This window comes from Heptranchias perlo, chromosome 1 (genome assembly GCF_035084215.1).
Source record: "Heptranchias perlo isolate sHepPer1 chromosome 1, sHepPer1.hap1, whole genome shotgun sequence".
Lineage (NCBI taxonomy): Eukaryota > Metazoa > Chordata > Chondrichthyes > Hexanchiformes > Hexanchidae > Heptranchias > Heptranchias perlo.
This window is the reverse complement of record NC_090325.1, coordinates 11,765,022-11,788,702: the sequence shown is the minus strand read 5'-3', so window position 1 is coordinate 11,788,702 and position 23,681 is coordinate 11,765,022. Positions and strand designations below refer to the sequence as shown.

Genomic DNA, 23,681 nt, shown 5'->3' with positions numbered 1-23,681 from the left:
CCTGTAAATTTTTTCCCTTCAAGTATTTATCCAATTCCCTTTTGAAAGTTACTATTGAATCTGCTTCCACCACCCTTTCAGGCAGTGCATTCCAGATCATAACAACTCGCTGCAGGAAAAATGAATTTTCCTCATCTCCCCTCTATCTCTTTTGCCAATTACCTTAAATCTGTGTCCTCTGGTTACCGATCCTTCTGCCACTGGAAACAGTTTCTCCTTATTTACTCTGTCAAAACCGTTCATGATTTTGACCACCTCTATCAAATCTCCCCTTAACCTTCTCTGCTCTAAGGAGGACAACCCCAGCTTCTCCAGTCTCTCCACATAATTGAAGTCCCTCACCCCTGGTACCATTCTAATAAATCTCCTCTACACCCTCTCCAAGGTCTCCAAGCTTGTGCTAAGAATTTTCTTAACTGGGAAACAACACCTCCTTAAACTGTCACCGGTAACAATTCTATTCCTCTGTTTGTGGAACATAACAGATTTGTGGCAATCTTACTCTGTTGGCTCAAAGGTACTGGGAACCTGACTAAACATCTGATCCCAATAAACTCGACTGTGTCTCAAACAGCACAAATTAAGTACTGGAAACAATAGTGGTGGAAGCAGATTCCATAGGACGTTCAAAAGGCAATTGGACACGTGCTCAAAGAGGACTAATTTGCAGGGTTACGGGGGGAAAGCTGGGGTGTGGGACTAAATCGGACAAATTTCAAAGAGCCGACACAGGCGCGATGGGCCAAATGGCCTCCTTCTGTGCTGTTTCTATCTATGATTCTCAACCTAAGAACATATTAACTGCTGCAGGGAGAGGCAGATACCTCATTAAAGAATTCTTCCCCATTAAGTAATAGTGACAACAGGTGTTAGTGCCAAAATGGGCCTTCCACTCAGATAAATGGAGGCTACACAATGGGATTCAATTGATTCCATGAGGGACAGAATCATGAGAGCTCATGGATGATTGAATGAAATATATTGGATTACACCAGCCTGTCACAACTGTTACCTGGGTTCAAATTCAGCCCACAAGGTTGGGATGAAAGGATTCCATTTCTGAATTAGGTGCAGGCTGAATTTAGAGTCTGGTGGGTATGAGTTTAAAGCACAAAGCAATCCCATAGACTGTCGTTAATTGACCATCTCATTTAAAAAGCCCATCAAGGTGGTTAGTGTGGAATGTAGAATCTGATTGTTGCTATGGGGAGTATTTGTCTCAGTTTGGGGGGGAATAAGGTATGCTGTTGAGAAACATTTGCAGGGCTATGGGGAAAGAGCGTAGGAGTGGGATTAATTGGATAGCTCTTTCAAAGAGCTGGCACAGGCATGATGGGCTGAATGGCCTCCTTCTTTGCTGTTAAGATTCTATGATTTCTATGAGTAAGATCAAAGGGACCTTCAATCTTTATTATGAGGGGTTTTGATATAGTAAATAGGGAGGAGCTTTTTCCACTGGCAGGTGGATTGATAAACCAGGGGCCATAGATTTAAGGTAATCGGTAAAAGAACCGGGGGGGGGGGGGGGGGGGGAGTTGAGACATTTTTTTTTAATGCAGTGAGTTGTAATGATCTGGAATGCTCTGCCTGAAAGGGTGGTGGAAGCAGATTCAATAGTAACTTTCAAAAGGGAATTGGATAAATACTTGAAAATGAAAATTGCAGGTCTATGGGGAAAGAGCGGGGGAAATGGTATTAATTGGATAGTTCTTTGAAAGAGCTGGTACAGGCATGATGGGCTGAATGGCCTCCTTCTGTGCGATTCTATGTTTCTATACCAAACCTGACTTGGGGGGTGGGGAGGGGATGCTTATTGCTAACATTAGGTACAGGAGCTATTTACTACACTCCTTATGTGTGTAGTAAATGTTAAATTCTGTGCTGTGCACTGAGCACTCTATTTATTGCTCTAATGTGGTGTTAGAAGAACTGCAACAGAGACACAATAGAACAATGAGCTACCATTCAGCTAGCTTCAGCAGTCACTGATTGCCATTCTGAAATAAAGGATAAAGAATTTGATTCAGGAGGCCATTTTGCCCTAGAATGGAGTAGGCTGACAGTCATCACAAGTCCTATGACTCCTGTCTTCAATGTTTCCCATTGTATTTAGCAGTGAGTTTAGTCTTTGATTTGGATTCTGATCTTTCCCTGCAGTGGTTGCATGTTTTGATACTGGTATTAGAATTCCATCATTGTCACAAATTTAGTGAGTTGGTGGGGGGGGGTCTTCTTTCACAACAACCAATCTAAACAACGAGTGTGTACTTTTGGTATTCAATAAGCTATCTGTTAATGCTTGTGCATTTGAAACACCTTTTTCCAAATACTAATCTGTGCTGTGAATTTATAGTTTTTGTGTCAGCTTTGCTCAGTTGGTCCCTCTGTCTCTCTTTATTCGTTCATGGATGTGGGCGTCGCTGGTGAGGCCAGCATTTATTGCCCATCCCTAATTGCCCTTGAGAAGGTGGTGGTGAGCCGCCACCTTGAACCGCTGCAGTCCGTGTGGTGACGGTTCTCCCACAGTGCTGTTAGGTAGGGAGTTCCAGGATTTTGACCCAGCGACGATGAAGGAACGGCCGATATATTTCCAAGTCGGGATGGTGTGTGACTTGGAGGGGAACGTGCAGGTGGTGTTGTTCCCATGCGCCTGCTGCCCTTGTCCTTCTAGGTGGTAGAGGTCGCGGGTTTGGGAGGTGCTGTCGAAGAAGCCTTGGCGAGTTGCTGCAGTGCATCCTGTGGATGGTACACACTGCAGCCACGGTGCGCGCTCTCTCTCTCTCTGTCTCTTCTGGGCAGAATTTTAACATTGAAAAACAGGGCATTGAAAATCACATCAATTTCAGACCCGTCACCAACCCACCCATTTCAGGTTTTCACCGGGACGGGCAACCAACGCACACCCAGGAGGTGGGTTGGTCACTAAAAACCTTTCAAGGAGGCTGCGGGCCTCCATTTTCAAAGGTTTTTTCGATTTCAACCCCCGCACGCCAGGATTCCCGGGCCTTCTCATTCACGCAATGAGGCAAGAAGGCCAGAAACAGGCAGGTAAGTGCCTTTCTGGCGCTGCTTGTAGGCCTGGACAAGCAGGAGAGCTTCCCCCAGGCCCAACAAGCCTACCTGCAGTGACCTCCCTCCTGGCAACGATCGCGGACCCCCCACAATCTCCAACATCCCCCCCCCTCCCCACAACGATTGTGGACCCCCGCAATGACCCCTGATTTCCCCCCCCCATGGTGACTGACACCCTGATCCCTTCCCCTATGACTGACTGACTTCTTCCCCCCCTTTCCCATGAGCGTCATGTTCATCGGTGCCCACCCATGACCCCCCTCGCCCCAACCATACAATGAATGACTTACCTGAAGATTTACCTTTTCACGTCCTCTTCTTTGCTCTGCTCCTGTCCGACTGAGACTAGCCTGTCAATCAGGCCGGCCTCAGGGACGGCAAACTGACAAAAAAAAATGATGTCCTTATGTCAAACTTGTAAGGACGTCTGGGAAACCCATACATCTGGGTTTCCCTTCCGCGATTCAACACCACACACCACCCCCACCCAACCGGCCCCCTTCCCGGCTCCGGGTTAAAATGACCCCCTCTACCTCTGTCTCCAAAGTTACCGGATTTCAGCCCCGCGTCGCGATTCAAATGTAGAGTGCTTGCAGTACCGAGGGAATACCGCATTGTGGGATATACTGTGGTTAAATCGAAAGGCTGTCAGCCTGTTGAGGAGGACATTAAAGGTCCCATGACAGTATTTAAAGAGGAGCATGGAGTCCTCTGTGTTCAGGCGAACACCCCCCCAAACCCCAGTAATCACACTACCAACTGCTGATTGAAAGAAAGACTTGTATTTATATCGTGCTTTTCATGACCTCAGTGCGTCACAAAGTGCTCTACAATCAATTCACTTTTGAAGTGTAGTCGCTGTTATAATGTAGGAAATGCAACAGCCAAAATGAGGAGGAAATTGCGAGCACATGGTAACAGAAAGATGGTCTTATGGTCTATCCCACAAACAGCAATGAGATACACGATGAGATAATCTGTTTTAACTATATTGGTTGATTGATAACTGTTGGCCAGGACACCAGGAGAACGCCCTTGCAAGTCTTCGAAATAGTGCCATGGGACTCTTAACGTCCACCCGAGAGATCAGACTGGGCCTCAGTTTAATGTCTTTATCTGAAATGTGGCACCTCCGACGGTGCAGCACTCCCTCGGTCCTACACTGAAGTGCCAGCCTAGATTGTGTGCTCAAGTCTCTGGAGTGGGACTTGAATCCACGACCTCCTGACTCAGAGGCGAGCGTGCTACCAACTGAGCCTTTGATCTCATTGCTGCTTGTGGGACTTTAGCTGTACTGGCATAATACTGGCGCGCGTGCCTGCCTATATAACGAGAATCGATGCACTTCAAAAATAACTCATCAGGTGCAGACGCTTCAATGTGATAGGTGTTATGTATAAATGCAAGTATTATTAATTCACCTCATGAGTCTGTAGGTTCTGCTTTCATTTCCTACATTGCCATTTGAGATTAAACATTTTCTTCTGAATACTAACCTACATCATCAATTTATGACTGCAGAGCCAGTATACAGAATCTTTTATTTCAGCACCATTCTATACAAGGCTTTGCGTCCTATCTTTATTAATGCCTATCTACAGCACAGGTCTTTTATCTTCTGTTTTCGATGCTGGTTTTTCCACAAAGTTATATTTTCTCTTCATTTTTTATTCTCCCATTTCCCTTTCAGCTGTGTGGAATTTCGAAGGGACTCATGAGCATCACGTCCCACTGCAGATAGGAGATACAGTCAACATCCTTCAAGTGTGCGATGGTGAGTGCATTCACTAAAGTTCAGGATCGCGATTGCGGCCTGTTTGTTGCTGGAGTCCCTAGTTTAAATTCTTCAGTGGCAAATACCACAAGTCAAATGTGAATGGTTACGTCCAACATGGATTCCAGGTCCAGGTGGATCATTGTGTTATGGTTTGTGTGAAACTATCCAGAAGGGTTTAGCATAACGAAACTGGATCGATATCTGTGCAGGAATGGAAACTGAAGGTTACGTCAATGTTGGGGTACATCTCAAAGGAGACAGATTGACATGTAAGGGTACAAACAGTACCCCAGAAGGTGGTATTGGTTTATGTGTAAAAGAAGATACAAAAATAAAGTAAATAGTTAAACCTGTGTCCAATCCTTGGCACCACACTTTAGAAAGGACGTCAAGGCCTCGGAGATGGTGCAGAGGAGATTTACTAGAATGGTACCAGGGATGAGGGGTTTCAGTTATCTGGAGAGACTGGAGAAGCTGGGATTGTTCTCTTTAGAGCAGAGAAGGTTAAGGGGAGATTTAATAGAGATGTTTGAAATTGAGGGGTTTTGATAGAGTCAATAAAGAGAAACTGTTCTCACTGGAAGGAGGGTCAGTAACCAAAGGACACAGATTTAAAATAATTGGTAAAAAAGCCAGGGAGGAGATGAGAATTTTTTTTACGCAGCGAGTTGTTATGATCTGGAATGCACTGCCTGAAAGGGTGGTGGAAGAAGATTCAATAGTAACTTTCAAAAGGGAATTGGATAAATACTTAAAAAGAAAATATTTGCAGGGCTATGGGGAAAGAGCCGGGGAGTGGGACTAATTGGATGATGGGCCGAATGGGCTTCCTTCTGTGCTGTATGATTCTATAATTTTATGATAGTATAGTCAAGGTAGAGCCCTTATAGGGGGAGATGGGAGGTGGCGATCGGACAGGAAAGTAGAGTTGAGGTCGAAGATCGCCCGTGATCTGAATGAATGGCGGAGCAGGCTCGAGGGGCCATATGGCCTACTCCTGCTCCTATTTCTTATGTTCTTATATTCTTAGAAATAAAAAAAATGGAAGGAATAGTGGTTGGAATCTGTTACAGGTTAGAGTGAAGCCATGGACGCTGAACTATGGGAATAGATGAGGGAAGTAATCGACTTAGAATTATTTGGGAGGACTATAAAGGGAGCTGGAGCAATGAGATTTACCTCCTGACCTCCTGGTCAAGGATTGCTTTTTGACCCAGGAGCACATGGGGAGGGAAGAAGCCATTTTGGATTTGGTTTTACGGAACAAGCCAGAGATGATCGAACAAGTTAGGGAACACCTTGATAAGGAGAGCTATAACACAGTCTCTTAATTTGAGGAAGATGGACTTTAAGAGAATGAGAGGGCAGTTCATGGAGCTACACTGGAATGAATTGTTAGAGGGACAAATCTTGAAGGAGAAGTGATGCCCTTTTAAATGCATAACACAGGGATTAGGTTTTGGAAGGAGCAATCTTTGGCTCTGCTTAGGCCTCCATTTGACCCTCTTCTTTTTTTCTCCCCCCTGCTCAGTGTCCACTTAACATCCACCACCCTGTAAAGTGCTCTGTATGTAACAAATACTATAAAAATATAAGTTGTTGTAACTGCGCTGAATTCAAACTCAGACCCCGTAGGTAAAACTAACAAGGTGTGAATCCACCTCCTTCCATCCTGGCAGTCTTGAGGAATAACTTGCTGTGAATCTGAACTTGCAGTTATGCAATAAAGTCACTCTATATTTACTTTATTTTACTTAAGCCTCAACAACAACTTGCATTTATGCAGCGCTTTTAACATAGTCAAATGTCCCAGGAGTGTAATCAGACAAAAAAAATTGACACCAAGCCAAAGAAGGAAATATTAGTTTTTTTAGAGTTTTAGGTCGTAAAGGAGGAGAGAGAGGCAGAGAGGATTAGGATGGGAATTCTAAAACTTTGGGCCTAGACAGCTGACGGCATCGGTGGCTAAGGAACTGAGTTTTTGATGGGGGGGCCAAAGAGAATGGCTTCGGTCATCCCAATGCTTAAGCCTCAGATTGTAGGCCCAGATATTCCATTTGAAACCTCATGACTCAACACCCGCAATATTTTACTTCAAGCTGTTTCGTATTCTATTGTACTGGAGGCTCACTAAATTAACTTGCGCACACAAAAGTTGTTCAAAAATATAGTCCGTTTTATTCTCTTCAGGCGCAAAGACCTTAAGTCAAACCAAGGATATGTGATGAAGCAGTGGTGTATACTGAACTAAGCAACCTTTACCCTTCTGACTGAACGAGCACTCTTATATAGTTGACTGCACAGATACTTAGACTAATGGTGTAAAGGTTAATTAAGTAGACTACCCAATGCCCACCAGTCACTGCGCTTCTGAGGAATAGCAGTGATAGGCAATTTAAACCGTATAATTACAAAATGAAATGAATTGGATTGAATTGAGTGGTTGGATAAGTGGGCACTTCCACTTGCTAACTAAGGTGAAAACCCCAATCCAAAATCAGACTGAACTCTTGTAAAAAGATGGTATAGGTTCTTACAGGGTCAAGCAATATCCAATTTCTGGGAGTGAAACATTGAGAAATAATCTAAAACCAAACAAGCGTTATGAACAGCAATATGGATCCTGCAGTTCCTCCTACTCCTCAGTGTAAACAAATCGATCTGGGCCACATCAGGTCACACGATGAGGACAAAAGGCTTTTACTCCATTGCTCGAGTTGCACTGATGGATCTATGTCCACTTCCTGCTCCCTCCCCTAAGAAAAGGAAGAAAATAAAATCTTGCATTTATATAACCCCGTTCATCTGGACATCCCAAAGCGCTTCACTGCCAATTAATTAGTTTTGAACTGTAGTCACTACCACTTTGTAGGCAAATACAAAGGCCAATTTGTGCATAGAAAGATCCCGCAAATGGCAAATGAGATAAATGGCCAGTAATTTTGTCTTTGGTGCTGTTGGTTGAGGACAATTAAACAACTAATGGGAGGAGGAGGCTCTGCAAACATCCCCATCCTCAATAATAGGAGTCGCCCAACACCAGGTTATAGTCCAACAACTTTATTTGAAATCACAAGCTTTCGGAGCTTTGCTCCTTCGTCAGGTGAAGTCTTCTGGTGAGGTATTCTGCAGCGAGTGACTCACCTCCTGACTCCCCAAAGCCTTTCCACCATCAACAAGGCACAAGTCAGGAGTGTGATGGCATACTCTCCACTTGCTTGGATGAGTGCAGCTTCAACAACACTCAAGAAGCTCGACACCATCCAAGATAAAGCAGCCCGCTTGATTGGCACCCCATCCACCACCCTAAACATTCACTCCCTTCACCACTGGCGCACAGTGGCTGCAGTGTGTACCATCCACAGGATGCACTGCAGCAACTCGCCAAGGCTTCTTCGACAGCACCTCCCAAACCCGCGACCTCTACCACCTAGAAGGACAAGAGCAGCAGGCACATGGGAACAACACCACCTGCACGTTCCCCTCCAAGTCACACACCATTCCGACTTGGAAATATATCGCCATTCCTTCATCGTCGCTGGGTCAAAATCCTGGAACTCCCTTCCTCACAGCACTGTGGGAGAACCGTCACCACACGGACTGCAGCGGTTCAAGAAGGCTGCTCACCACCACCTTCTCAAGGGCAATTAGGGATGGGCAATAAATGCCAGCCTCGCCAGCAACGCCCACATCCCATGAACGAATTTTAAAAAAAGGAATGTATATATGTGGCCAGGAAATCAGAAACTCCCCAGCTCTTCTTTGAATGGTGTCATGGGACCTTCTATGTGCACCTGAGCAGGCAAATTGGGCCTCAGTTTAAAGCCTCACTTGAAAGCACCTCCAGCAATGCAGCGATCCTGCATTATTGTGCTGAAGTGTCAGCTCAAATTATATGCTCGCGTTCAAAAGAGGGGCTTGAGCCCACAACACTTCTGAACCAAAAAGCAAGAATAATACCAATGAGCCAAGTAAGAGAATGCGCCATAAAATAGTCTTGTATTTCAGAATGATATTGGGGCTAAAAGGGTTAAACCATGAGGCCAGGTTGCATAGACTCGGCTTGTATTCCCTTCAATATAGAAGATTAAGGGGTGATCTAATTGAGGTGTTTAAGATGATTAAAGGAGTTGATAGGTAGAGGGAGAGAAACTATTTCCTCTGGTGGGGCATAATCTTATAATTAAAGCTGGGCCGTTCAAGGGTGATGCCAGGAAGCACTTCTTCACACAAAGGGTAGTGGAAATCTGGAACTCTCTCTCTCCCCCCCAAAAAGCCATTGAGAGTAGGTCAATTGAAAATTTCAAAACTGAGACTGATAGATTTTTGTTGGGTAAGGGTATTAAGGGATATGAAACCAAGGCGGAAAAATGGAGTTAAGATACAGATCAGCCATGATCTAATTGAATGGCAGAACAGGCTCGAGGGACTGAATGGCCTACTCCTGTTCCTATGTCTCAAACACCATCTCTACTGATAATACACTATACCCTTTGTTGAGCCTAAACTGCAATTGTGCCCTTGATAGTCCCAATGAAAGATTTTAACATTGAAATCAAGCATGGCCTTGTGACTTCTCTGGCTGTTAATGCTATTCCTGTTGGCTTTTAGAAGCAGGGCCCTTCAAAGTCAACTTGTATTTTGAGAGTAAATAACACACAAATTTAAGAGACATTTAGATCAACGCTAAAGGGAAATGGGAATAAAGCAGTCAGCTCCAATATGGAGTCCCAAAGTGCTTTACAGCCAATTAAGTACTTTTGAAGTGTAGCCACTGTTGTAATGTAGGGAAACACAGCAGCCAAATTATGCACAGCAAGATCCCACAGACAGCAATTTGATAATGACCAGATAACAACCTGTTTTTTAGTGATGTATGTTAAGGGATAAATATTGGCCAGGATACTGGGGAGATCTCCCCTGTGTCGTCGTCTTCGAAATAATTACATGAGATTTTTTACGTCCACCTGAGAGGTTGGACAGGACCTCTGACAGTGCAGCATTCAGTACTGCACTGGAGTGTCAGCCTGGATTTTGTGCTCAAGGCACTGGCATAAAGACCACTAAGGGGAGCTCATTTAAGCACTACTGTGTTGAACCTAAGGGCCATCTTGAAATAAAGGGGGAAAAATTGGATAGGGCCTGTTTTTGGGTAGGAGTACCCCGCCTGCAATGGTCCCTGTGCAGGCAGGACGAGACTTTTGTCAGGCCTGAGGACTTACCTGCAATCTGCGTTGGAAATCAGCGTTTAACGGGGATTCCATGCAATTCGCACTTTCCACCAGCAGCGGGAATCTCCCATCTCTTAAAGGCAGGCTGTCTGTTAGAAATCTCTTAAAGGTAGCTGGTACCTGTTATTTGCTGAATGTAACAGCCTGCTGTCTGCACGGACTCTGAACAGAGATCAGTCATCGCACATGTAAAGCACAGATGCAGGTCCCATCCCTATTTTTACATACTGATGATCTACGTTAAAACATTGAATAAAGTTTGCACACCACTAAATCCCACATCCCCCAATCTGCGTGCCAGACCTCACCAATCTGCCGATCTGAGACTCTGTGCACCAAGGTTCTCTGCTGATGCATCAGAGGCCTTGGTGCAAGAGGTGGACAGAAGGAGGTTCATCCTATATCTGCGGGAGGAAGGGGGGGGCGGTGGGGTGTCGGCGGCAAGAGACCCTCCAGACATACACACAAAGGTCGTGGGAGGCAGTTGGGGATGAAGTCAATGCCAGGCGCACAGCATCATGAACATGGATGGAGTACAGGAAGAAGTTCAATGTTTTGACATGAGTGGTCAAGGTGAGTGAGGTCAACTGTCAAGTGGCGTCTCCTACCAACTACACCACGAGCCGCATCCATTGCTGCGCGCACTACACCCCACGTCACCCACATACAACAAACTCTTTCCATCAGTACTCAACCCTCTCACCCTTACACATTACCACCATTGCAAGCCGCCCACCTACAACTCACAGGCCTCTCACACTGGCAGCTATTCAACCATGATAGGCACATCACCCAGACACACGTCCCGCTTTCTTGCAGGAGAAGCTGGCACATATCAGGAGGCAGCAAGTGGCGATGGCATTTTGCCCCTCGAGCCTGTTCCACCATTCGATCAGATCAGGGTGGATCTGTGACCCAACTCCATATATCCGCCTTAGCCCCATAACCCTTGGTTCACAGAAATCTATCAATCTCAGATTTAGAATTCTCAATTGAGCTAGCATTAACTGCCGTTTAAGAACATAAGAAATCGGAGCAGGAGTAGGCCAATCGGCCCCTCGAGCCTGCTCCGCCATTCAATAAGATCATGGCTGATCTGATCCTAACCTCAAATCTAAATTCATGTCCAATTTCCTGCCCGCTCCCCGTGACCCCTAATTCCCTTTGCTTCTAGGAAACTGTCATAGAGTCATAGAGTCATAGAGTCATACAGCACGGATAGAGGCCCTTCGGCCCATCGTGTCCGCGCCGGCCATCAGCCCTGTCTACTCTAATCCCATATTCCAGCATTTGGTCCGTAGCCTTGTATGCTATGGCATTTCAAGTGCTCATCCAAATGCTTCTTGAATGTTGTGAGGGTTCCTGCCTCCACAACCCTTTCAGGCAGTGAGTTCCAGACTCCAACCACCAGAGGTTTGTTTGTGGAATAAAAAACAACCAGAGCCGATATCACGACCCAGTGTTATAACATTCCATGAGTCTATGCAGCTACTCAGTCTTGGGAACAGAATTCCCCCTCTATTCTTCATTTAGTTTCGTCCAGCTAAATTATCCTGGCCAGCAAACCTTCCTCAGCCAACGTCACCAAAAGAAGACAAATTGCTCGTTCCTTTCGTTGCTGTTTATAGGATTTTGTCGTGTTTGCCTTCGTAACAACAGTTAAAGTACTTTAACTAATTACACTTTGAGATGCTTGGGAGAGATGGGCTACTGCAGTTGTTTGAAGAGTAAAGAGGGGAGATTTTCCTTAGCACTGTGTCTGGGGAATCAGCAGTTCTTTGGGCAAAGGGGTGGAGGCCTGTTACCTCATGTCCCTGGGCTCATTGCATTGCTCCTGGTTTGCCTGATGTTTCCCACTGTGCAAAACTGGGACCATGTGACCTTTGGAACGTATGTGGCCGGCGTAGCATTCTTTCAACTTCTGCCTCGTTTTCTTTTGAGTCTACGCATTGGGCGCCCCAATGCAGTTTGAAAGGCTTCAATCGGGATAATATTGCATCCCTTTACCATAAACGCTAGGCTCCTGAGAGGGCTGAATGGCCTACTCCTATTCCTAAGTGTCAGCTGTAGCTCAGTGGGTAGCAATCTCACCTCTGAGTCAAAAAGTTCAAGTCCCACTCCAGAGACTCGAGCAAAAAAATCCAGGCTGACACTCCAGTGCAGTACTGAAGATGTGCAGCACTGTCGGAGGTGCTGTCTTTTGCATGAGACCGAGGTCCCATCTTCTCTCTCAGAAAGACGCGAAAGATCCCATGGCACTATTTTGAAAAAGAGCCGGGGGGTTCTCCCCAGCGTCCCGGCAATATTTATCCCTCAACCAACATCAATATAAGAGATTATCTGGTCATTATCACATTGCTGTTTGTGGGACCTTGCTGTGTGCAAATTGGCTGCCGAGTTTCCTACATTACAACAGTGATTACACTTCGAAAAGTACTTCACTGGCTGTAAAGTGTTTTGGGATGTCCTGAGGTTGTGTAAGGTGCTATATCAATGCAAGTTCTTTTTTCTTTTTATGTTTAATTAAGCATTGACTGCTGCTGATAGCACCAGTCCTGATTGGAGGACAGGTCTCGCAGTGTTTGACGGGCTACACCAAGAAATGCTTCAGCGCGTTGCAGCTCTGCGATCGAGTAACTTGGCAATTCCAGAAGGGACAGTGCTAGTTATTTCCCCTTAAATCTTTTCGAATCATTTGGCAGCTGAGGTTCTGCTGTTTGACAGTCAAGAGGGAAAACAATGAAAAAGGGGCAGATGGCAACTGGAAGAAAACCAAGTTGAAGGTCAATTGGGAAGGTTTCAAAATAAAAAAAAATATGGTTACAAAAATGGACACAGTAGGAAATATAGGCAACAGGGAAACCGTGCTATCATTGGAACAGGGTTCCATCAGTAAAACTGGAAGGGCACTTCATATACTGCAGTAAAAGCCAGCAATACGAGCATACAAAATTCACGGGCAGAAAACGACCAGCTGGTCCATCAAGCCTGCCTCACACTCATGATGGCCGGAGCATCATAATTAAACATTCCCCCCCCCCCCCCCCCCCGCCCTTGCAGCTATATAATTTCCTGGGAGAGGCAAAAAAACAGAAAAAATAACCAGGGCCAATAAGGACCAAATACGCTGGCAAATTTCTCTTCGAGCCCCGTTAGGCGATCGATACCAGTCCAGGAGATTGCATGGACCAATTGCAATATAAATGTATTTCCACCTCCACATCTTTCTTTCTTCCTATAATCCACAGGCTTTTAAAACCCAAACCATAGCAATAATAACAGCAAATTTCATTCATATAAGCACCTTTCAACATAGTAAGTTGCCCCAAGGCACTTCATCGTTTGGGTTGGATCCAAGCAAGAGTGGAAATGAGACTCGAGGAAGATGGGCAAAGAAGCTTTAGAAAAGGGTAGGTTTTTCACAGAATCATAGAATATTTACGGCACAGAAGGAGGCCATTCAGCCCATCGTGTCCACACCGGCCGAAAATGAGCCACCCAGCCTAATCCCAATTAACAGCACTTGGTCCATAGCCCTGTAGGTTACAGCACTCCAGGTGGATGTTCAGGTACTTTTCGAATGAGTTGAGGGTTTCTGCCTCGACCGCCCTTTCAGGCAGTGAGTTCCAGACCCCCACCACCCACTGGGTGAAAAAAATTTTCCTCAGCTCCCCTCTAATCCTTCTACCAATTACTTTAAATCTATGCTCCCTGGTTATTGACCTCTCTGCTAAGGGAAATAGGTGCTCTCTATCCACTCTATCTAGGCCCCTCATAATTTTGCACACCTCAATTAAATTACCCCTCAGCCTCCTTTGTTCCAAAGAAAACAACCCCAGCCTATCCAATCTTTCCTCGTAGCTAAAATTCTCCAGCCCTGGCAACATCCTCGTAAGTCTCCTCTGTATCCTCTCTAGTGCAATCACATCTTTCCTGTAATGTGGTGATCAGAACTGTACGCAGTGCTCAAGCTGTGGTCTAACTAGTGTTTTATACCGTAATGGCATAACCTCCCTGCTCTTATATTCTAAACCTCAATTAATAAAGGAAAGTATTCCATATGCCTTCTTAACCAGCTTATAAACCAGTCCTATGACTTTCAGGGATCTGTTGACATGCACTCCAAGGTCCCTTTGTTCCTCTACATCTCTCAGTATCCTTCCATTTATTGTATGCTCCCTTGCCTTGTTTGCCCTCCCCAAATGCATTACCTCACACTTCTCCAGATTGAATTCCATTTGCCACTTTTCTGTCCACCTGACCAGTCCATTGATATCTTCCTGCAGTCTACAGCTTTCCTCCTCACTATCAACCAGATCAATTTTTGTATCATCTGCAAACTTCTTAATCATGCCCCCTACATTCAAGACCAAATCATTAATATATATCACAAAAAGCAAGGGACCAAGTACTGAGCCCTGTGGAACCCCACTGGAAATGGCCTTTGTCACAAAAACACCCGTCGACCATTACCCTTTGCTTCCTGCCACTGAGCCAATTTTGGATCCAACTTGCCACTTTCCCGTGGATCCCATGGGCTTGTACTTTTTTGACCAGCCTGCCATGTGGGACCTTGTCAAAAGCCTTGCTAAAATCCATGTTGACTACATTAAACACATTACCCTCATCGACCCTCCTTGTTACCTCCTCAAAAAATTCAATCAAGTTAGTCAGACACGACCTTCCTTTAACAAACCGATGCTGACTGTCCTTGATTACCCCATGCTTTTCTAAGTGACTGTTTATCCTTTTGAAGGTGGGGAGATGGTAGTAAGGTGGAGGGGTTTAAGGAGAGAGTTCCAGAGTATGGGGGCAATGCTGAAGGTATTGCCACTGGTGGCAGAGCGGAGGAAAGGTGCTAGTCATAGTAGACCGGTGTTGGAAGAGTGGAAGCTAAGAGTGGGGACCTAGCGTTGGAGGATGTCCCAGAGAATAGCTTGGCCCTGGATGGATTTGAAAAAGTGGACAAGGACTTTGAAATTGAGTCACTGAAGGGTGGGAGCCAATGGATGTTGGCAAGGACCAGGGTGATAGGTAAGTGGGATGTTGTGTGGGAGAGGCTAGGAGCTGTGGAGGAGCAAAGGGATTTGGGCGTCCATGTACACAAATCACTACAAGCTTGTGCACAGGTACAAAAAGTAATGAAAAATTCCAATGGAATATTGGCCTCTATCTCAATGGGATTGGAATACAAAAGTGAGGAAGTGATGCCTCAGATGTACAGAGCATTGGTCAGATCCCCTCTGGAGTATTGCGTTCAGTTCTGGACACTGATCTTCAGGAAAGATACATTAATCTTGGAGGGGATACAGTGCAAATTCACTACAATTATATCAAGCTTAAAAGGTTAAATTTATGAGGATAGGTTACATAAACGTGGCTTATATTCCCATGAGTTCAGAACATTCAGGGGTGATATAATTGTGGTGTTCAATAGGGTAGATACTGATGAGCTTTTTCCTCTGGTGGAGGAATCCAAAACAAGGGGGCATAATCTTAAAATTAGAGCCAGGTCATTTAGGAGTGAAATCAGGAAACACTTCTTCACACAAAAGGTGGTAGAAATCTGGAACTCCCTTCCCCTACCCCCCCAAAAAAAAGGCTGCAGATGATGGGGGACAAATGGAGCTTTCAAGACTGAGATTGATAGATTTTTGTTAGGTAAGGTTATCAAGAGACATGGATCAAAGGCAGGTCAATGGAGTTGAGGTACAGATCAGCCATGATCTAATAGAACAGACTCCAGGGATTGAATGGCCCACTCCTGTTCCTATGTTCCAGAAGCCTCATCTGGACTCACACCAGCTCTCTCTCAGCTGGCGAGAGTACAGATGGGGCCTGTCAAGGGCGGTATTCCTAGTGTAACCTGGGGAATTCTCCAGACACACCCCTTTTACACGGATGGGAGGGGGTGGGGTTGGGTGTGCTGGAGAACTTCCCCCTCCCACCAGAATTTAGCCGGCCTTGCTTAAGGAGGCCGTATCATGGCAGAATGGGCATCTGCCCCAAATTCCTTCCCCTCCCTGGGCGGGAAACCCCTCTTCCTCCCCTCCCTCCCAAAGCCTAGGAATTTTAAGTCCCGTGTTTTTTTTTTAATGTTGTTGATGCTGTTGAAGTTCGAACCTTCAGGGAAGAGAAGTGGTCAGTCAGCTGCTGAGGAACGAGCAAGGATAGACAGCTTGTCTCAAACAATCTGCTCTAGATTATATTCCGCTGGATGGGGTTTTGGCCTCAGCTGCTACTCTGCTGTAATTGTATGCTGTCTCCATAAATAAATCTTCTTTTAATGTAACCATCTGGCTCAGAGTGTTTGGGCTAAAAAAAAACCAATGTACTTTGCATGCAAGCAAGCACTACTGTAACACTTCCAACTTGGAGTTCAGAACAAAATCCATCCTTGCAAACAGCCAGAGGCAACGCTTTGGTATTATCCAACTGAGATGTAGCCTGAATCAGTGCACACTTCTGCAAGGGCCGCTAAGCTCTGGAATTCCCTCCCTAAACTTCTTCGCCTCTCCAGACACAGATTTAAGGTAATTGACTAAAGGACCAGAGGTGACATGAGGAAAAATTGTGATCTGAAATGCACTGGCTGAAAGGGCGGTGGAAGCAGATTCAATAGTAATTTTCAAAAGGGAATTGGATAAATGCATGAAAAGGAGAAATATGGGGAAAGAGTGGGAGAATGGGACAAATTGGAATAGCTCTTTCAAAGAGCTGGCACAGGCACGAAGGGCTGAATGGCCTCTTTCTGTGCTCTATCATTCGATGATCCACTTGTATCTCAACAGCAACTTGCATTTATATGGCGTCTTTGACGTAATAAAACGACCCAAGGTGCTTCATGGCAGCGTTATCAGACAAAATTTCACACTGAGCCACATAAGGAGGTATCAGGACAGGTGACCACAGGTAGGTTTTAAGGAGCGTCATAAAGAAGGGGGGAGAGAGAAGGAGAAATTTAGGGAGGGAATTCTAGAGCTTAGGGCCTAGGCAGCTGAAGGCACGGCCGACAATGGTGAGGGGTGGGAAGGAAATCGGGGATGCATTAGAGGCCAGAATTGGAAGAACGCAGAGTTCTCGGAGGATTTGCAGGGCTGGAGAACGTGGGTTTGGGAAGAGCTGTCGAAGAAGTTGTTGTATGAAGTACTATTAATTTTCCCTCATTTATTTTTCATTCCTCTTCCGATTCCCTACCCACTTGCTCCGCAGGCGCTGACCCGTGCCAGGGGTTATGATTCCACGAGCGTTGGCCATCCTCCAGTAACCGGCGCACATGTCTGTTCTTCACATGCAAGCCTTGGTGGCCAGTGATGGGCTATTTGACTGTAGTGGGCCTCACTGTACTCACCCAATCTCCACAAACGTTCCAGCAGGGGGTTCCCGGATATGGTATCTTTTGTCCTTGCTTTTATTGGCAGTAACACCAGTTATGTTTCCTTTCCTTAGGCTGGTACAGAGGGTATTCCCTGAAAAACAGATCTGTTACGGTAAGTCCGATTGATTGATTGTTGAATGCACAATAACATTTTCTAACCAACGTTAAAATCCTGACAGTTAAAATGAGATGGAAGTGACAGTCAAAGTAACCTTAAGCGACCAAATCAATCATAAAAAAAAATTTCCAATGTGAGAAACAATTTTTTTTGTGGGGTTGGGGGGAATAATAGTAAATATTTTAGCTTTGTTTGCCTTTTAGTTTGTTATTCGCCACGCACAAATTTTCTTGACAAGAGAAGGGGTCCTTGCTACAAAGACTGTGCCTGGATCCGACTGGCCTCAGACAAAGCCTACGAGAGGCCACTGAGAGTCCGGCCTACACTTTCACAGTAAAAGTTTTCAGGGCTTAAATAGTGGATGCGTTGCAATAATATCTGGCGAGAGAAGCCGGTAAGGATTCCCGAAAGCAATGATTAATTTATACTTTGCGATTGTCCTCTCCCTGGCGACTGTCTGAGGCTGAACCAAACCGTTCACAACCTTGGCATCCAATCTGACCCTGAGATGAGTTTCCGACCAAATATCCACTCCATCACTAAGACCGCCTACTTAAACCTCTGTAACATCGTTCATCTCCGCCCCGCCTCGGCTCATCTGCTGCTGAAACCCTCATCCATGGCCTTTGTTACCCCTAGATTTGACTATTCCAATGCTCTCCTGGTCAGCCTCCCACCTTACACCCTCCATAAACTTGAGCTCATCCAAAGCTCTGCTGCCCATATCCTAACTCGCACCAGGTCCCGTTCACCCATTGCCACTGTACTCGCTGACCTACATTAGCTCCCAGTCTGGGAACACCTCGATTTTAAAATTCTCATCCTTTGTTTTCAAATCCCTCCATGGCCTCACCCCTCCCTATCTCTGTAACCTCCTCCAGCCCTGTAACCCTCCGAGATCTCCGCACTCCTCCAATTTTTGCCTCTTGCGCATCCCTGATTTTAATCACTCCACCATTGGCGGCCATGTCTTCAGCTGCGTAGGCCCTGAGCTCTGGAATTCCTTCCCTCAACCTCTCTGGCTCTCCACCTTTCTCTCCTTTTAAGAGGCTCCTTTAATCCTATCTATTTGACCAAGTCCTGTCCTAATATCTCCTTATGTGGCTCGGTGTCATTTTTGTTTGATAAAACGCTCCTGTGAAGCGCCTTGGGACATTTTACTACGTTAAAGGTGCTAAAAAATGCAAGTTGTTGTTAAAAAGTAACCCATATAACTTTTTCTTAAACAAACGCGAAATATTGCAGCTGCTGGGAATCTCAAATAAAAACAGAAAATGCAGAAACGCTCAGCAGGGCAGGCAGCATTTGTGGAGAGAGAAACAGTTATATTTCTGGCCTCTTCTTCTGGACTGACCCACAGGTGAAAACAGTTTCTCCAAATCCACCCTATTGAACCCCTTCATAATTTTAAAGACCTCTATCAGGTCTCCTCTTAGTCTTCACTTTTCCAGAGAAAAGTGCCCCAGACTCCTCAATCTTTCCTGATAGTGGCATCCTCTCAAGGACAATTCTTTTGTCCTTATTTTTATTTGCAGTAACACTAATTAGATGAGATGTTAAACTGAGGCCCGTCTGCCCTCTCAGATGGATGTAAAAGATCCCATGGCACTATTTAGAAGTGTAAGGAATCTTATAACACCAGGTTATAGTCCAAAACTGTTGGATTATAACCTGGTGTTGTAAGATTCCTTACATTTGTCCACCCCAGTCCATCACCGGCATCTCCACATCATGACTATTTAGAAGAGCAGGGGAGTTCTCCCTGATGACTTGGCCAATATTTATCCTTCAAAAAACAGGTTATCTGGTCATTATCACACTGCTGTCTGTAGGACCTTGCTGTTAGCAAATTGTCTGCCGCGTTTCCTACATTGCAACAGGGACTACACTTCAAAAAATACTTCATTGGCTGTAAAATGCTTTGGGACGCCCTGAGGTCATGAGGGGAGCTATTTATTTTATTGTCTCGTGAATGAAGCCATCACCCATTGAAGCACCAGGCCAAGTAAAGGTTACAGGTTTGATTCCCTGCCTGTGCTGAGTGGGCGGGTCTCAGCTAGTGACAGCGACTGGGGCGCGATAATTAGCCGCAGAAACCCGAGAAAAGAGAGGGGAATATCACAGCTGACGTTCCTGCTCCTGATCGCCTTCCAATTCCCCCTGTTGAAAGCGCATCGGCATGTGGAAGTCGGGTGAAAACAGGATTGTTTGCCGCCTGTGATGCCCCCACAGTTGATCAGTCGTCGGCGCCAATCCCTGACTCACTTCACCGCCACTTGTGCGAGGTACCAGAGGGTGCACATGGAGCTCCCCCTCAGCCAGAGTCACTGCTTTCAAATAAGACCATAAGAGATAGGAGTAGGCCGTTCGGCCCCTCGAGCCTGCTCCGCCATTTAATGAGATCATGGCTGATCTGATTTTTACCTCAACTCCACTTTCCCGCCCTTTCCCCATATCCTTTGACCCCCTTGCTGATCAAAAATTTGTCTAACTCAGCCTTGAATGTATTCAGTGACTCAGCCTCCACAGCTTTTTGGGGTAAAGAATTCCAAAGATTCACGACCCTCTGGGAGAAGAAATTCCTCCTCGTTTCCGTCTTAAACGGGCGACCCCTTATTCTGAGACCATGCCCCCTAGTTTTAGATCCCCCCATGAGGGGTAACATCCTCTCAGCATCTACCCTATCGAGTCCCCTCAGAATCTTGTATGTTTCAATAAAATGAGGAGCATAGGGAGGAAAATTTCATTTAAATTTCTAATTTCTTTGTCTTCGGTACACACTTGACACAGCAACAATTATTATTCATCCATTTACTGTCAAAATCTCCCTGAACAGGAAGTGCTCAGCATGTGCAACAGGGAACAGTGTTCAACCGATAATATCTGGGCCGTGACATAAGTTCCTCTGTGGCATTGAGCCAACTTGTCAGGCCAAGTCGAGTATATTATTTCTATATATAATGTGAGAGAGACTTTGTGCAATAGTGTAAAACAGGTGATAGCAAATTGGCAGCCTCTTTTACATGTCTCCCGATTGACTTCAATGGAAATAAAAATGGGGAGAGATGTAAAACGGAGCTGCTGATTCACTATCATCTATTTTACACTATCGCGCAAAGTCAAAATCGACCCTACTGAGAGACTTGAATGTCCTTTAAAAAGTATCTTCAAAAGGAAAAGTACAAGTTTTTACAATTCACCCACCCTTGAAAAATTCATTGGTTCTTATCTTTCTCATTACTTTGGATTCAAGCTATTCCTTAACTGTGCCAGAAACTGAGAAGGATGAAAGTTCTCAAAGAATGCAATAGCAGTCCATTTAGACACTAAAATAGATAGTAAAATTTTATTCCATTCCAGATAAAAAAATCAAAGAAACCTGAGATGCTAAAAAATCTGAAAAAGAAAGCCAGAACCACACAGGCATAATTAGGAAACTAAATTGAACGGCAAGCCAAAGGAGGAGGGGTGATCAAAATATGGGCAAAGAGGTGGGTTCTAAGGAGGGTCTTGAACACCTCCACCTCCCTCTCCTCCTTTTTAGGAGGGAATTCCAGAGTGTGGGGCCTAGGCGGCCACCAATGGAGGGGCGAAGGGAGGAGAGGATACACAAGGGGCCAGAAAAGAGGCGCAAGGTAGGTTAATATTTAGGGTGTAGGACCCTTCACCAGAGCTCCAGTCCTGAGGGAAGATCGACACCTGAATGGCCAATGGGCCTTTATTCTCTTTGTAGGTGCTGATCGACCTGCAGCGAGGTTCCTGGCTCATTTTCTGTTTTCATGTTAAGAGCTAACACCGGTTCACGCAGATGCACGGTGGCATGTGCCGGTTTGGGAAACGGGGACGGGGGCGGGGGGGGGGGGGGGGGGGGGGCGGGGAAGAAATTCTAGAGTGACTAGTCGTGACCTTTCTACAAATCGCAGGTTGCTCTGTAATTCAGAAGTTTTTTTTTTCCTCTCTGTTGCGGGTCCATTCGGTTCAACGGAGATGCTGCCCCACAGAAAAATCACCTTAATGAAGTATTCCGGAACTTTCTTCAGACCGACAAAGATTACACTCAGTTTAAAGCAATTGGGGCAGTCAAACGGAATGAAGTTCACTGTCACTTAGTGAGATATTTTTCCATATACTATCACTCATTGGATGCCTTGTGACCTTCCTTAGTTGTAATCAAACATTATACGTGGAGAATAATTGTGTGCTCTCTCCGCAGGGAATATTTCCTGCCTCAATCATCCATATCAAAAATGCAATCGTTGAGACCAGAGGGTAAGTATCTTTACTTGGTCAAACCCCATTGATTTATTGACGTGTTGCTAGGATGGAACTGACATAAACAGCTTGCTGTCTATATGCTTGTCAACGTGAGGGATATCAGGGCTGAAGAAAGGAAGAATTTCCCATTTCAGGATCCTAGCCGACTTCCCCACCAAAATGGTCAGCAGGAAACGGCTCCTTGCCAGTTAAAATCAAGTGGTTCAGAGTCCGTTGACTGGGCCCAAGATTAGTGAGGGGGTTGGAGGTGGGGAGAACAGGGTTCCGGGCTGGGTAACGGCTTGGTTGGGGAACGTCAAGGAAGGGGAAGTCTACATTTCCTTTTGTGGGGCCTGAAGAAGGACGCCTGCTCCTCCTGTCTCCACTGCAGGACATAAGAACATAAGAAATAGGAGTAGGCCATACGGCCCCTTGAGCCTACTCCGCCATTCAATAAGATCTTGGCTGATCTTCGACCTCAACTCTACTTTCCAGCCCAATCCTCATAGACCTTGATTCCACCAGAGTCCAAAAATCTATTTATCTCAGCCTTGAATATGCTCAATGACTGAGCACTCACAGCCCGTTTGGGTAGAGAATTCCAAAGATTCACAACCCTCTGAGTGAAGAAATTCCTCCTCATCTCAGTCTTAAATGGCCGACCCCTTATCCTGAGACTATGCCCTCTAGTTCTAGACTCTCCAGTCAGGGAAAACAACCTCTCAACATCTACCCTGTCAAACCCTCTCAGAATCTTTTATGTTTCAATAAGATCACCTCTCATCCAAATTTCAGAGACTATAGGCCCATTTTACTCAATCTCTCCTCATAGGACAACCCTTTCAGCCCAGGAATCAATCTAGTGAACCTCTGTTGCACCACCTCTAAGGCAAGTATATCCTTCCTTAGTTAAGGAGTCCAAAACTCTGCACGGTACTCCAGGTGAGGTCTCACCAAAGCCCTGTACAATTGTAGCAAGAATTTCATAGGTTCACAACCCTTTGAGTGAAGGGGCCTCTTCTCCTACTGACCCTCCTCCCACTAACTTCAGCCTGTCAGGGAAACCACAGTGGCTTCCTCACTCGGGTCAACGTTAAGATAGCATCGGAACCCAGTCTGCATATTTAAAAAAAGACTCTGCCGGCTTCAGGCAGGTGTCCTTGCTGCAGGATCAGGCCAGGAAGTCGGCCGCTCGATTTGAACTGCACCCCCCCACCCCCACTCCCCGCCTGGTTTCTGCTGGGCTTGGGGAGTTAAATGTCTCCTCTCTCCCAGTATGGACATCAAGCACTTCCTGCTCACCAGTAACAGTAGCATGGTTAAATGCAGAGTAAAGCTCACTCTACTCTGCATACCCTGCATTAGTGTGACATTTTAAAAAAAAATTCCCTCTAGCAGCCTATGTCTTTTCTGAGTGAGACTGACAATTTAGGGATAGTTTTGTGCTATGCATGCTGGTGACTGCACAAACTCATTTCACTTAGTGTTGAGGAGATGCTAATCCCATCAGTCTGAGATAAAAGGTCGTAGGTTTAAGCCCCACTCCAGAACTTGAGAGCACATAATCCAGGCTGACACTTCAATCCAATACTGAGCGAGTGCTGCACTGTCGGAGGTGCCGTCTTTCAGCTGTGGCGATAAACCAAGGACCCGTCTGCCTGTTTGGGCAGATAGAAAAAATGCCGAGAGTCAAATAGAGCTGATACTGGCTGAGGTATGAAGGGGCTGCCAGTTTCAGTAGAACTGTACCCCAGCAAAAATCTGCACCTTCAGGAAAGGAGATGTGAAAAGAGGAGAAACTGAAGAAAAAATATAGGCATTAAGCGAACTGGTATATGTTTTTCTTAATGA

At 45.5% G+C, this 23,681-nt stretch overlaps 1 protein-coding gene across 2 annotated transcripts in view; it reads left to right on the top strand.

Annotated features, from left to right (window-relative positions):
* The window catches only part of LOC137316523 (dedicator of cytokinesis protein 2-like), a 1,021,473-nt gene that overhangs the window by 79,812 nt on the left and 917,980 nt on the right, over window positions 1–23,681 (top strand). For both annotated transcript variants that reach the window (XM_067980505.1, XM_067980471.1), the window contains exons 2-4: window positions 4,763–4,846; window positions 17,530–17,570; window positions 21,790–21,845. In XM_067980505.1, coding sequence (XP_067836606.1) covers window positions 4,763–4,846; window positions 17,530–17,570; window positions 21,790–21,845 — 181 coding nt within the window. The remainder of the gene's footprint in view (window positions 1–4,762; window positions 4,847–17,529; window positions 17,571–21,789; window positions 21,846–23,681) is intronic.